This window comes from Falco cherrug, chromosome 16 (assembly GCF_023634085.1).
Source record: "Falco cherrug isolate bFalChe1 chromosome 16, bFalChe1.pri, whole genome shotgun sequence".
Taxonomy (NCBI): domain Eukaryota; kingdom Metazoa; phylum Chordata; class Aves; order Falconiformes; family Falconidae; genus Falco; species Falco cherrug.
The window spans coordinates 9578780-9593005 of record NC_073712.1 but is presented as its reverse complement, the minus strand read 5'-3'; the positions used below and the strand labels follow the sequence as shown (position 1 = coordinate 9593005).

The 14226-nt window shown below is 45.2% G+C and overlaps 1 protein-coding gene across 1 annotated transcript; it reads right to left on the bottom strand.

Annotated features, from left to right (window-relative positions):
• Positions 1–11341: 11341 nt before the first annotated feature.
• Positions 11342–13943, bottom strand: LOC129737497 (E3 ubiquitin-protein ligase RBBP6-like). Its single transcript, XM_055728315.1, has 3 exons — positions 13778–13943; positions 11460–11559; positions 11342–11351 (listed from the first exon to the last, which is right to left on the bottom strand). The coding sequence occupies exons 1-3, from the start codon at positions 13941–13943 to the stop codon at positions 11342–11344; spliced, it is 276 nt and encodes a 91-aa protein (XP_055584290.1).
• Positions 13944–14226: the final 283 nt, after the last annotated feature.

The following is a 14226-nucleotide window of genomic DNA, read 5'->3' as shown; positions in this document are numbered from 1 at the left end:
ACAAAGAGAAGAGGGAGGTAACAGGTGAGCAGCAGAACTCACGACACCTGGTTTTACAGGGCTTTGAATTGTGGTGTTCCTTTCTGATTCTGCAGCCACCATATATATTGTTTCCTCTCAACTTCCCCCCCCCCCCCCCCCCCATCGAGCCCTCAACTACTGCAGTTTGCCATGAACTGCTTCAGAGACTACATGTACTGCAAGTGAGTGTGCAAGAGCCCAAAGCTACAAGCACTGATTGCCCAGATAGCTGCTGCCAGGCAAGCCAAACAGCCTGTGCTTCCCCACAGCTGCTGGCAGATAAACAAATAGCTTCAGGAGCTGCAGTCAACCCTTGGGCCATGTCCTGTGGAGACCTGTTGTAGGAACCTGTGGTGTTAAAACACTTCAACCCTTTGTTTGATGTCACTAAAATTGGCCAAGAGTCAGAAGTGAGTGGGAAGGGGAGGACTGGCAGCTGACAGCAATCACAGAAGCCCTTCCCCAGGCTAACCATGACATAAGTAAGCATGAGTCACAGCATAAATTGATGAACCTAAAATTATCTGCAAGGATGAATGTGTCCCAACACATTACGGGCTTTCTGCTTACTCTGGAATTGGCAGATTTTGACTTTGGGTGCAGACAGCCTGACCGCTTGACTCCAGGCCCGTAGTAGTATGACAGCTCCAACTGCACTTTTTTATTTGGGCCTGCTGCTTTTGCTTTTAGATGAAGATTCAGCAGGAACCTTCTTCCTTACATTGTAGCCTCTAGGCATTACTGATTTGGTGCTGAAGCTGGTATTTTCTTCTTTTGGCAGCTCCTTGCCCTCTGGCATTGAATCCAGGCTGATGCTCCAGCCTCCTCCCCTCCTGTGTTTCCCAGGCTGTTGTGTCAGATGCAAAACAAACACTCAGTGGCTCAGAGCTCCTTGCATCCAGGAGAAATTGCATTTTCACACAGGCTCTGAACCTCCTCTGCAGAGCCAAAGCAAAATCAATGCGGAAACTAATCCCTTTGCCCCTACCACACACATCCTCTTCAATGATGGAGCCAGGAAAGACTGAAGAGAATTAACCTTTTCTGCAAAATTCTCTGAGCTAAGAAATACCCTGCTTTTCATGCTCTCTTCCTCTTTCCCAGTTGCTGCATCAGGGAAACCAGTCTTCTCTGGAGCTGAAGTGTCTTCTTCCTCTTCTCACTACTAATGCTACAAGTTTATTTTAAAAATAAATTTCATACTATGCAGGATTGCTATAGCTAGTCTTGGCTCGCTATAGCTAGTAGCTAGACCAAGTAGGTGGCAGCTTGGTAGAGTAACTGCTGCCCGCTCAGAAGCATCCAAGAATAGCTCTAGCCTCTCCTAGGGATCAAGTATACAAGTCTGGAGCTCCAGGGGTCCCTTCCTGTGACGCATATGGCGTTACTATCATAGCCATGGAATATGCTACTGTGTGAAGCTAGACACAGACATCTGGAATTGAGGGCAGCCTGTAACGCTGAACTGACAAAAGATAAAAAGGTATCAAGGTTTCTGGTCTCCCTCGCTTCCCTTTTCTCAGGTGTCACAAACTCCAGTGCAGCCTTGTGCACTGTTAACTGGTCAGGCAGAATGCACTGCAGCCCCCCTCTCAGCTTAGGGACAGCTTGCTCCAGGAATGCTGCCTCTTTCTCCTTTCCAGGGACTGCACTTGTGACATACTGACAAATGGCATTTTCTTGCACAGGCTCCTGGACTGTCCAGCTAGAGAAGGGAGGCACTGTGGTGGTGCTGCGGAGCCTGCTGCGGCTGGGACTGATGTTCTACCATGTCCCAATGACCGAGCAGTACGGCTATGTCTGCTTCGGCACTGGCGAGAAGAACTTGGATCTGCCCTTCATGCGGTGACTCGCCTGTCTGGGATGAGGGCTCGAGAACATTTAGGTTTTATACTTAGGAGACTTTTGTTTACTGCTTGTTCTAATAAATGTGTGAAACCTCTGCACTTTGAGCAAGATTCTTTTGTGCCTGGATTCTGGCCCCAGTTCTTTTCTTAGGACTTTGCTGTGTGCGATCCTCCTTCAGCTCCAGGTTGAATTCCCTGTTATGTGTCACTGAAGATCCTTTAGATACTGACAGATGGCATTTTCTTCCACGATGGGTGAAGCCCCAGGTTAGAAATCAAACCTAGGCCATCTAGTTACACATGCTTACACAACCATGACACTTCCTTGACACCATGCTTACACAAAAACTAATTTGGAGACAGCATGAATGAATGCCTACTATCACCCATGAACGACAAACAGAACAGGGCTGCACTCAGAGTAGAAAGCTCATGCATACTGTAAGGGATCTGTACTAAACCCTGAACTCGAGAAAGGCATATTGAAGAAAGCATTTTGTTTTTCAAATGTTAGGTTTCATGAAAATTAGAGAGGTCCTTCCAGCTCATGGCACTAAACTGTAGAAAACATTAACTGTGGGCATCACCTGGTCTTTTGCAAAATGTGCTCATTCAGGTTCATCTCAAGGCAGTGGTTTAATCCAGTGACTTTTCCATTACTAAAGCTCACTGAGCAGAGCTACCTAGGCTAGAAGACATAGTAACTTCTGTACGCAGGAGAAGAAAGAAAAATCTTTTCCCTTCTGAAGGGCTGTAGGTTTCAAAGCTTCATAAAATAGATGGTCAGCCAGAGATTTTATCTCAGTATAGTTAATGAAGTCTTAGCTCTGCCTCACAAAGCAAAAAGATCTTGGCCAGCTCAAGGGGCTGAATGTAGGGCTTCCATTTCACAAAGTTAAGGCTAAGAAGAACCATTATAACTTGGTTTCCTGGGTAAAACATGTTTATCCGTACTCTCTGTTCCTGTCCATGCTGATAGGTATTAGTAGATGATTCTGATGAAAGCAGTACAAGGTTAAGTGGCATAGTAGTATATAAATAAGCTGTGTTGATCTGTAGCCCCCAGACAAATATCAAAGAAACGGAGCCAAAGCCATAATGACCCTGATAAATGTAATGACCTTTTCATACCAGGCCCATAAGTAGCACGTCTCAAGTAGCAGTGGTCAGTAGGTGCAAGGTACATGCATGTACTACTATACAAGGAGAGAAATGGTGCCACCTTTTAGTTAGAGCGTGGAAAATTATGCGCATCAATCAGGCCCAAACTATCCCAGGAAGCAGCCGTACCACCGATATGGACGACTTAAGGCAAATGTATTTCCATGGGGAAAAAATCACAGGCCAAGTCATCAAGGATGTCAACATTCTGTATTTCCTAGATCCAGGAGTGAAGCACAAGCCAGAAATCCTTAAGGGGATGTGTAAGATACACACGTCTGTTTACCACTGCCATAGGTGTTCTGCTGCAAATTATGGATAGTACAGATAATTAAAAAAATTAATTTCGGTAGTCATAACAATTTCTGTTACTGCCAAGGAAATATAGTTCTGCAGGAGACTTTTTCTTCCATTAGTGTCACAGGTATAAAAGCCCAAATGAGGCAGATCTGAGTTGAAACACAGGTTAATGGGGAATCACCATTCATTGTTGGAAAAAGCGGGAAACATGCTTTTCCAAACTCAGTCGTGAACCACGATGAAACAAAAGCCTTCAGATCCTTTCCAGCTTTGAGGTAAAAGTCTTTGCCCCTCCTTTCTCCAAATCAGTCTGCACACTGAACTTTGCTTTGCTAAATCTTGTATTCTGCTAGAGGAGCAGGTTGCAGCTCATTCACTGGAGACAGTATAGAGTACTAATGACAGTTTTGGCATAAGAAATTTGGGGATACTGACAACCTTGCAAAAAAAGCAGAGCAGTGGGAAACAGCTGGGCTTACTGACTATGCCAGTTCTGTCCATTAGTGGTTTAAACAGAGAGGCTTGTGTGTATGTTTGACATTATCCTTCAGCAAAGGGTGTCCCACTGGCAGAGGTTTTTTGCACCGCTTAGGGCCCCTCTTCCAGATAAGCTTTGCAGATCTGACGGACCAGCGGGTCAGATACCTGTCAAAAAGCCACAAATGCATTTCAGCTTGAGAGTGATCACAGAGAAGAGGTTCCAACTGAAGCAGGAGCAGGCACTGTAGCCTTTGCCTCCACACATGCCTCTTTATAAAAGGAATAACCATGAGCAGAGCCCCCTCAATTCAGAAGGGGCCACTGGAAAGGAATCTTTCTTTGTTTTGGAACTTCTGAGCTGCACCTCTGCACTGAACCCCCTGGCACCTGCTTGACTTCCAGTCTTACAAATCAGGTGTAGTCTCCAGGCTGCTGGCAAGTTGTCCACCTGTAGTGAAACTGGAGTGCCAAACCCCTTCATTGCAACTAAGTCCAAGACTGAATGCATCCAGCCTCTATGGGAGGTGTTATTTCAACAGCTGGCCTCAATAAGGTAAACGAATTACAAAGGATAAACTCTGTGAGAAATAAAGTCTCTAAAAAAGGGTTAGTTTACTGCTGGTGGATAATCGGTTATTTCTTCTGCATGTGATGGATTTCTGGCCTAGTCTTGTATTTTCATACATTCAGCTTTGCTTTAGTGTTCTCTGTACAATACTACTGCAGCTTGCTGGTGCAGGAAGTCAGAACCTACAGTGTAAGAGGTACTAGAATGGAATTATCATCACAAAACTACAAATCTCTGTGAAGAGCAATGTCTGGCAGATATCCTGTTTTTTACCATTTGAAGTTTTAGACTTGGCTTTGCAAACAGGCAGGGGATTTCAGATCCAGAATCAGTTACTGGAAATCTTACCCTGTGGCTGGGTGGCCTAGAGTTTTGTTAGGCTTTAAATCTTTTGCTATCAGTAGAGAAGGGAATAGAGGTCCTTAGAGAAAGAGGAGTCTTTTCAGACAATAAAGATCCGAGGTAAAATCCTAGCATAATCTGCACAAACAATGCTCTAACAAATTAGAATTTGGAACAGACTGATAAACTTTGTCCAGCGATGTTTGCATGCCTCTGGTTGAGTAATCCCATGGTCTTAATGTAACCTCAATAAGTCATCCTCTCCCCAAACAGCTTTGTTACCTTTTATTTTGCATCATGCAAATTTGAGATATTAGGAACTGGCCCTCCTGGTGTCAGGGTGTTGCCTTTTTGTAGGTGATGTGAAGGTGCTGAGCCACGGGCTGCATACCATTACAGAAACAGCAGGGAGTAACTGCTGCCTCTGTCATCGCATCTTTACAAATGGGACATAACAACTCCTCTGGAATGGGATCATCTGAGGAGGAGGAGGAAGGCTCCTCTGGTAAAAAGGGAGGCTTTCCTTCTTCCCTCTAGCATAAGCTTCCCTGGAGGAGAGGGGGGGGGAGGAGAGGAAAAAGACAAAATTGAAAGATGGGTAAAGGAAAACTTTTACAAGCTTTGGATTTTATGAAACTAAGGTGATAGATGGAAGCCTTCTCACACCACATTGGCCTTCTACAATGTAGGCATTTAGGTTAAATGACTTTTCTAGAGCCACAATATCAAAAGAAGGAGGGAGGAACAGGTTTCCTTCTGTAGAACTCTCCTATCCATTGGATCAACTACAAAATGAGCTCAGACTAGAAAAATGATTGCTTGGCAGCTAGAGAGCAGGGGAAAGGAATCCACCCGCTCCTTTGCCAGAGGGTAAATGCAAATTGCTGGATCAGGGTAAAGTTTGTCCCCAATTGATTTCATTTTGTAAATTAAAGAAGTCTGTGCTACAGCTTCTACAAGAGGAGATCCACGATAGAAAAAGGGAAGTGCTACCGAGTGCATTTTCCAACAGTCACTCTTGAGAGCACACAGTAGGAATTTCTTAGTTTACAGCTACAGGAAAACTTCACTAAAAGTTGGAGGGGGAGGAAATCTCAGTCCAAGGGCTATTGGTTAAATTTTGCAAGAAGCCTTTGAAACATAAACCAGAAGCAAAACGAGTTTTCAAAGAGAATGACGCCAACTTTAAACGCTACTGAAATGCTGTAGAAGGTAGAAACATATATAATTGTAAGAAAATCACTAATAAAGGGACATTTGCTTGCATCAAGCTGCGTCCCGTCTCTTCATTCGCCGCAAATTGGTGACCCCGACGTGATCTGTTTAAGGATCTAACGTGAAGGGCTCTCGAATCGCCTATCTAAGCGACATGCAGCGAATCCCACAGAACTTTGAATGATCTGCTGAAAGGAAGCAGGAGCCGGCTGGCCATAAATCCCTCCGGAGTTGAGAGGTGAGCTGTGGGAAATCTGTAACGGGGAATCACGCTTCGTCCCCAGAAAGAGACGTATATGGACTCATAAAGGGTCTTCTAGTCAGATCAGGGAGTCCGTGCCTCAATCTCCTCAAATGGTGACCCCTATGGTGGTGTTCCGAAGCCTTGGAAGAATAAGGACGGAAAAAAGACAGCTCGTGGAAGAGGGCTGCGTTCCGGAGGAGACGGCTTGGCTGAACGATCGTCTTGCTGTCTGGACCAGGCGGACAACCTAAACCCCGAGGATAACGCCTGTATGTATCGAGACAGGTGAGCAGCCAAGAAACCTTAGAGATTTTAAATATTTGAAGAAATTTTAAGAAGCTTTAGAAACCTGTACTCATTGAGACAGGCAAGCAGTCAAGAAACTTTAGAGACTTTGAAAGAAATTAAAGCGGTCAGCAGCCAACTGTATGATGCTGCCGCAGAGGGAAACTCCGTGTCGGGAATGCATTTAACATCTTGGTGGCAAATTCTGACTACTCTTTGCCAAGTGTGGACTAATTCTACTAACGGTGCTAAACCAGAGGAAGCTGTAAATTCCACCGACAGCGCAACTCTTCTCAACACACCGTCAGCGATGGCGATTCCATCCACACCTCCTCTGCCCTCAAAGCTTCTGTCACTGACGGCAGCGACCCTCACAACACAGGACCAAGCACGGGAACAGGACAACTCGAACAATGATTTTATTGACACTGATAAACCTTTTGATCCAGGTCCTATAGATCTGGAAAAGGAGCTAGACCTTTCCCCCACCCCCTCGTCTCTCCTGATGCATTGATTGTATTTTGTGGGAGGGTGAAAGGGGGTCTGAGGGATCGGTGGCAGGAATGCAAGTGGGAAACACTTCAGTGATGGGTTTTGGGAGTCGCTAGGGCACGTTCAGTATTTTGTCAGACAAATCAACCTGCAGAGTGGCAGCCTGTGCAATACGAGGCTGTTAAAGGGTTAAGCAAAGCAGTGCGGGAAGGGAGGATTCATAATACATTTGCTATGTCCCTTCTTGAAGTAATGGCAGAGCCTTATACACTCACACTGCATGATTGGAAGTCATTGCTTTGTATGGTACTAACTGATACAGTATATGATGTGGTTATTTGATTTTTGTGAGCTACGTGTAGTGGCCTTGATTGAAAACCTTAATCGGGGAATTGTTGTTAACTATGAGCAGTTAGCTGGAGCAATTAACTGTGCCAATTCTGTGACTCAGGCAAGGTATCCCAGGGACAACTGTTTGCAAATGAATGAGACGGCTATTAAGGCAGTCAGGATGCGGGAGTCTTGCCACAGTCTTGCAGGGTCCTAGAGAGTCACTAACTTTAATACTAACTTGATTGATCGGCTTCAGAATATTTTGCAACAAGTCGAACATCAGGAAGCTCAAGGGTTGCTTTTAAAACAACTAGCTGTGATAATGGCAATGAAAACTGTAAACGGGCAACTTTCACAATCGCAACCCCGACATGTGTCAAATGATTGTAACGCAGAACTCACAGCAGACTGTAATTCTCAGGCTGAGTTCTGGAATGCAGCATAACAGATTTTTGCTTCTCTAATCTCTTCTGTAAGAATAGTACACGCTCTTAACTTGCTTAGTAAATTAGGCTGCTAGCTTGCTAAACAAAGTAATACTACAAATACTTTTTTTTTTTTTCTGGCTTATTAACAGATGTTGATTCTGTCCATCATATGTTGCTACAGAACCGAGTTGCTATTGATTTTTATTATTAGCACAGGGACACAAGTGTGAAGACTTTGATAGGATGTGTTACGTGAATCTGAGTGACCACTGTGAATTAATTTACAAAAGTATACAAAACTCAAAAGCCTTAAAACAAAGATCTGCAACAGAGCCAGGGGCGGGATGCCTTTGGTCTCTTCTCACGGCTGGGAAACTTTGGGCCATGACTCAAAAGTATTACAGGATTTATTATAATTATCTTTAACCACCTTGTTGATGTTTGCCTTATGTCTCCCATGCCTTTTTTTTTTTTTTCTGTATTCAGTGTTTAGTTGATTGTAAAATAAAGCAGATCATGGTCACCCAGCTACACACCCCCTTTGCCTCCTCACAATTAAGAAGCAAAAAAGGGGAGGATAGAGAATGTCTGAAGAGAGATATAGGAGAGGAAGCTGGAGAATATTTGACCTAACAAGAGATGAGAGAACAGCTGGGTATTGTGAAGGAGACTAGGAAAGATAAACATGGTTATCTAGTGAAAAATAGGTGTCTGCATGCTTGTAGTGATATATAGCTATGTAACTACATGAATGATTTCTGCCCTCAGCCTGGTGGAGCATACAGCTGCCGTTTGTGTCCGGGCTCAGAGATGTAAATAGGGGCTTCTCTGTTATGGTGAAAGTGTTTCTCTTTGCATAAAAAAGAGAGGGAATGAAGGGAATGACCCCAGAGGTATGTTCAAAGAAGGCATGCTATGTTTCGAACTTTTTGACTGAACCAGTTCTTGTTTGGTGTGCCCTTCCACCTATGTATAATGTTAATCCAAAAGAAGCTGATATTCTTTATACTTTGAATGTCAATAATTGTCTTTCTGTAGATACTAATGTAGTAGGAGGCTATGACGGGAACGTGTCGCAGCGGTTCTTCTCTTATCCAGAGTAACAGCAGGGAAAGCATTAAAGAGTTAAATCACCTTGTTTGGTAGGCAGTTAAGAATGTGAGTCAAAATTGCCGCTGCTTTTGTTGTTGGTTCAAGGACATGGCTGTGAGGATTTTGATGGTATGTGCTGCGTGGATTTTAGGCGCCTCACTGCAGCAACATGTTATCAAAATCTGAGAAAATTTCAGCCTTTTTGGCATCCATTCACTCAATTGGCAGTATTGTTTGTTTGCTATTACCTTGGTTGCTGTCATGTTTGCAAGGGCCCTGCAGAACATGGCAAACCTGGTACTAGCTGTTCAAAAACAAAAAGGGGAAATTGTAAAACTGTACGGAACAAAGACAGTGGGTTGTTTTGACATTGATAGTATGTCTTAGTTGGTTTTTTATTTGTTCTATTACTTGCGCCTTGTTTTTGCTCGGTTTCAGGGGTTCTTTTGTGCAACAGGAAGGGGGAGATGCAGGAGCGGGCTGCAAACTAGGACCATGCATGGCAATCAGTTAGCTGAGGGGAATGTGCTCGAGCTTGTCTAGACAACAATTAACATGATGAGGCATGTTTGCAGAGCACAGGGGAGTGGGAGACGGATGGCGCCAAGGATGGCGCCAAGGAAAGGCAACACCTTGCTGTTAATTGCTGGTAGTTAACCACCAATCAGGGATTGCCTAGTATGCAAGGCTTAGCTTCAAGAACCAATCTGTTTAAAACGCGCAGCTTCTGAAAGTGTATAAAACCTCGTGCTTCTGTACAATAAATTGACATTTGCTTGCATCAAGCTGCGTCCTGTCTCTTCATTCGCCGCACCTGCATGCTACTCATGAATCAAACATGCAACCGTCCATCAGTTAACAAACAATTCATACATCATCCAAAGTGTCCCACGAGCAGAGGCAACCCAAAGGCTGCTGTGCAAGTCCTGCACAAACAGAAAGGCTCATACTTCCTGCCACTGCTACACCACCACCAGGCTCGCAAGTACAGCCATGTACCTGCTGAACATGAGGAAGCGTGAGGAAACGCTTTAGATTACCACACCATGGTTTCTTCATCCACTTGCCTTGAGGAAGATACTACAAGGTGACTAACGCATTTCTGAAGGCTTCTCCACCATGACAGCATGCATTCACCATTCCCAAACATTAACGACTCTACCAGTTGTTTCCACAATGTTTCCAGCTGAAGGAATAGAAAGCTGACCTGCCCGATCCATTTGCAACTTTAGGAGAGCAGCGGCACTCATCCCTTATCCCCACGTGCAGGTATTTCTTGGATCTTTGATGCTAGTGGCACCTAGCCTCTCATGTTAGGGCAGCATTCCAACACCAGAAGAGGGTGCCATCCAACCAGAAATGGAGGCTATATTGACAAGACAGCACTAAGCATCCCCATCTAAATTAACCCCCCAAACCAGGCCATGTTTAGAAGCACAGTGCTGTGGCATCCAGAAAGCCTTGGTAGCGTCTGAAAGCACTGCAACACCTACTGCAGTAATATGCCCAAAGCTTACAGGAGAGCCACATAAAATCAGGGGTTTTTGCTTGCAGATGCTTCATGGGTACTAGGATGCTGCTGTACTGTTTGTTTGAGACACGCTGTAACTTGCCAGTGTACTTTATTTATTGAGAACTAACATTAGAAAGACACGGCAAACCCACAAGTCAATAATATCTACTAATGGTGGAGGAGAGGTCTGTCTTGAAGAAGGCTGGAAAACATGACCATTCAAACCATGCTGATGCAGCTGATACAGAACTGGACTGTACGAATACATCAATGACAGCAACAGTGCTGTAGTCAGGCTTACATTTGAGTATCTGCAATTGTAATCAGATTCTCTGTCCTCCATAAATCTGAGGAATACAGCAGTAATACCTGGAGCACAGAGAGCAGCTTAGGCTGAAAACAAACTTAGAAAGGTAACTACTCACATTTGGGAATGTGTTCCAGTGCTTTCTGAGCTTCAGGTTTGGAAAAGATCAACTGTTCCTTCACCGTCCTGGCACAAAAGGCAATACGCTTTAGGACGTTGCTCTTTTTCTCTTGCCCGACACAGGCATTGTCTTTAGGAAACTAATAGGAATCACTTAAGAATGAAACTTCTTGTTTGCATGGTTTGCCAGCTGGCCACTCTCAGTCTTTCCTCTGGAGACAGTATGCAGCCCACACACACACACCCCTTTGGGGTGTAAGAATACCCTGCCCCCCTCCCCCAAACAAAGGAAGCAGTCAAACACGGAGACTCAGACTGCTGGCAGATGGGAACAAATCACCAGTTCACACTGCAATGTGTCTCTCCGTTTGCTCTAAAAGCAATACAGGCAAAAGCATAAAATAAGGAATCTCTGCTTAGAGGAAACAGGATGGAGAACTTGACTCTCAGAAAAACCAAGCCCAAGACCAAACCTAATTCAAACATCTGAACAGTTACCACTGTTGGACTTTGAATGGCATGTCCCAGCGGGCTGAAAAATCTAAGTCTGCTTTGGGACAAATACATTCAAATCTGCCCTGTCACAACACAATTTAAGAGCAGCTTTAACAAGAAAGAGACAACCGGAATGACTCCATAAACCAACAGCCACAAAGAAGGTGAACACACTGAAACCCCTCCCACAGAACACAACGCGTTATGGCTACTTACCCAAGGTCTGTCTTGCCGGTAGCTTTAACTCCTCTAACAGGGACTCTCCTAACAGCTACCGATGAGTTCCCCGGAATCAGGGCATTGTCATCTGTGTATTCTGGAAACAACATCAATAAAGAGAAAGCATCAGTCAGTTTGTAAGAGTGATATTAACATGTCATGACATAGCACTTCAGGGAATCCCTTTACAGATAGAAAAGCAACATTTTACACACAGCATCAAGCTTTTATCATCTCCACACACTCACGGTACCTTTCCAGAAATCTTCAGTTCTGATAGTCAAACACAAGCAGCAAAATCTTTCCCATTTGTTTGGAATCGTTTCAATGCCAACAGCAAAATGGTCTCTAAAGTCACTAAAGCAGAGTCTGCTAAAACATGAGGCTCTTTCCTGATCTAACTTTCATTGCTTTTGCTCCTGTTAGCTTACAAAACCCTAGAACATGTCTCTATAATAGCGAGCACGGAAGAGGACACCCCCACCCCACCTCCCACCTTTTCAAACACATCCCAACCATCCATTTTGCCTTCCCACCATCTTCAAAAAGAGTCCACCATCTCTTTTTTTTTTCCCCAGTGATGTGTAAAATCCTGTTTACTTTTAGCTTCTATTAGCATTGCTTCTATTACGAGATTTCCGTGATCACGCGGCTCGGAAAAATCTGAATAAGGTGGCCATCTTCACTCAAGGTTCACTGAAGGGTCTTTGCAAGATCATGCCAACATTTAGTCAGGACTCCTGCACAAAGTTATAAAACCCACGACTGTATCTCCACAGGGAAGATCTCCAAGAACCCCCTTTAGGCAGAACATCCTGGCCTAGTTCTTTCCTTCGTCTTCTGAAGGTGACTTTAAGCACGTAGATGCTGTTCAATAAAAACGGAAATTCACAGTTATGTATAAAACCCCAAAATCTGGCATACATGTGTATGACACTGAAATGTATTCCTTAGCTTTGCTCTGACAACCGCTGGGGGATTTTTGCATTTTCACAGGGAGACACCCTTACAGAAGTTCCAGTAAGTATCTGTGTCACAACCTGTATATCTGCCTCTACCTGCATGTCTATCTCTACCGCTGTATGACACGCGATCCCGTAACACCCCCAAGACCCCTAACACCATGCTGTTAAGTCTCCTCACAGATACTCTCCTGAACATACTTTACCTATTTGTAGGTAAACAGCGTGTTTAGGTCCAACCACTTGAAAGGCTAGGGCCAAAGTTACCGCAGCAGACATGTTATTCTGTTTAAGTTTTAATACATCAAACAGGGAGAGGAAAAATCCTATGAGTACACATTGTAAAGAAAAGACTGTTGTGGGAATGTCACAGAACCACAGGAAAAAAGAAAAAAAAAAAAAACCTGATAAAATTTGAATGTTTAAGGAATGGAGACGGTTTCCAAGTCTTTTTATTTCTGACAAGTCATATTCCAAAGTCTTTAATCACATGCAAGCTTTGCCAGACAGTAGATTACCAAACTGAAACAGCACACTAATAATACAAAACCATTACCGTCTCTGAGAATCAAGCACCATTTCTGAGATTCAAAAGAACTTAGGGCTTCTCTAAGAACATTTTTAGGTATATTCACCATAACTGATCTGCCATAAAACTTCAGTACTGCCCTGACACCGTTTAACACGTAGTACCAGGACAAAAATGCACCATTTGAAAGAAATGAAGAAATGACGCTCAATAGCATCTGAATGAAAATGTCTTTGGTGTAGCAAAGAAGCTGTATTCGCAAGAAATGCCAAGTATACTTTAGACAGAACACTCGTCTACAAGATGGCTTTCCAGGGTCTGCATAGATTCTCACTCACAGATACACTCTTGATCCAAAACGTTGCTACTGAGCAGTTTCTGCAGCAGCCAAGCACCACTTTTCCAATGCGGTGGAGTAAAAGTAGCTGAAGACAAATTTCAGTCACCAAACCCACTTTTTTTCCTTTCAAATTAGCCATCCACTCCTCTTCTATCACGTTCAGCCTTCTCTGCCAGGTTTCAAAGAAATCTGGCAGGTTTGTGATTACAAGGCATTGTCCCACATTCCCTTATCATTTCACCTAGAAGGGTTCCCAGAAACCAAACCTCTTCCACGTGCGGTGTCGCACATCAACCCCGTACGCTGCTGTCCCTGACTGCGCACACAGCCCTGACGGCAGCTGCCAGCGCACAACCACGGAAGAGCAGCTCTAAGGCCCCAGCACAAGTCACCGCTGCCGGCCGTGGCCCAACCGCCTCACTGGCCACCTGCACCGCAGCCAGCCGGCCGGTCCCTGGTCCCCGCACCCGCCGCCCCCACGCACCTTCCATGGTCTGGGCGTTGGTGACCTGCAGGTCGCAGTGGGTCGCCTTCAGCCTCTCGCGACCCATGATCTGGCGCCTGAGGTCGCGCAGGGAGATGTGTGGGCTGTGAAAGGTGACCACATCAGAGTTCAGCCTGGAGGAGAACTTGTAGTGGACACACGACATGGCCGGGGCCAGGCGGTGCCCGCTCCGCGATGGCTCCTCACGCAGCAGCTGGCTTCGCAGCCCCCACAGCAGGTCAGGGCCCACCGAGGGGCTGGGGCCAGCAGCGCGGGCTGAGCCCGCCGGCTCCTCCTCGCAGCCCCTGTGGGAGGACGATGGGGACAGGCCCTGGCTCGGCCTCCGCTCCCTCCTCGCACCAGCGCTGCCAGGCCAAGCTGCTCGCTATGGCAACCCAGGCGGCTCCGCATTGTGACAGAGGGGCTCAGGGGGCCACTCAGCGCCCCTG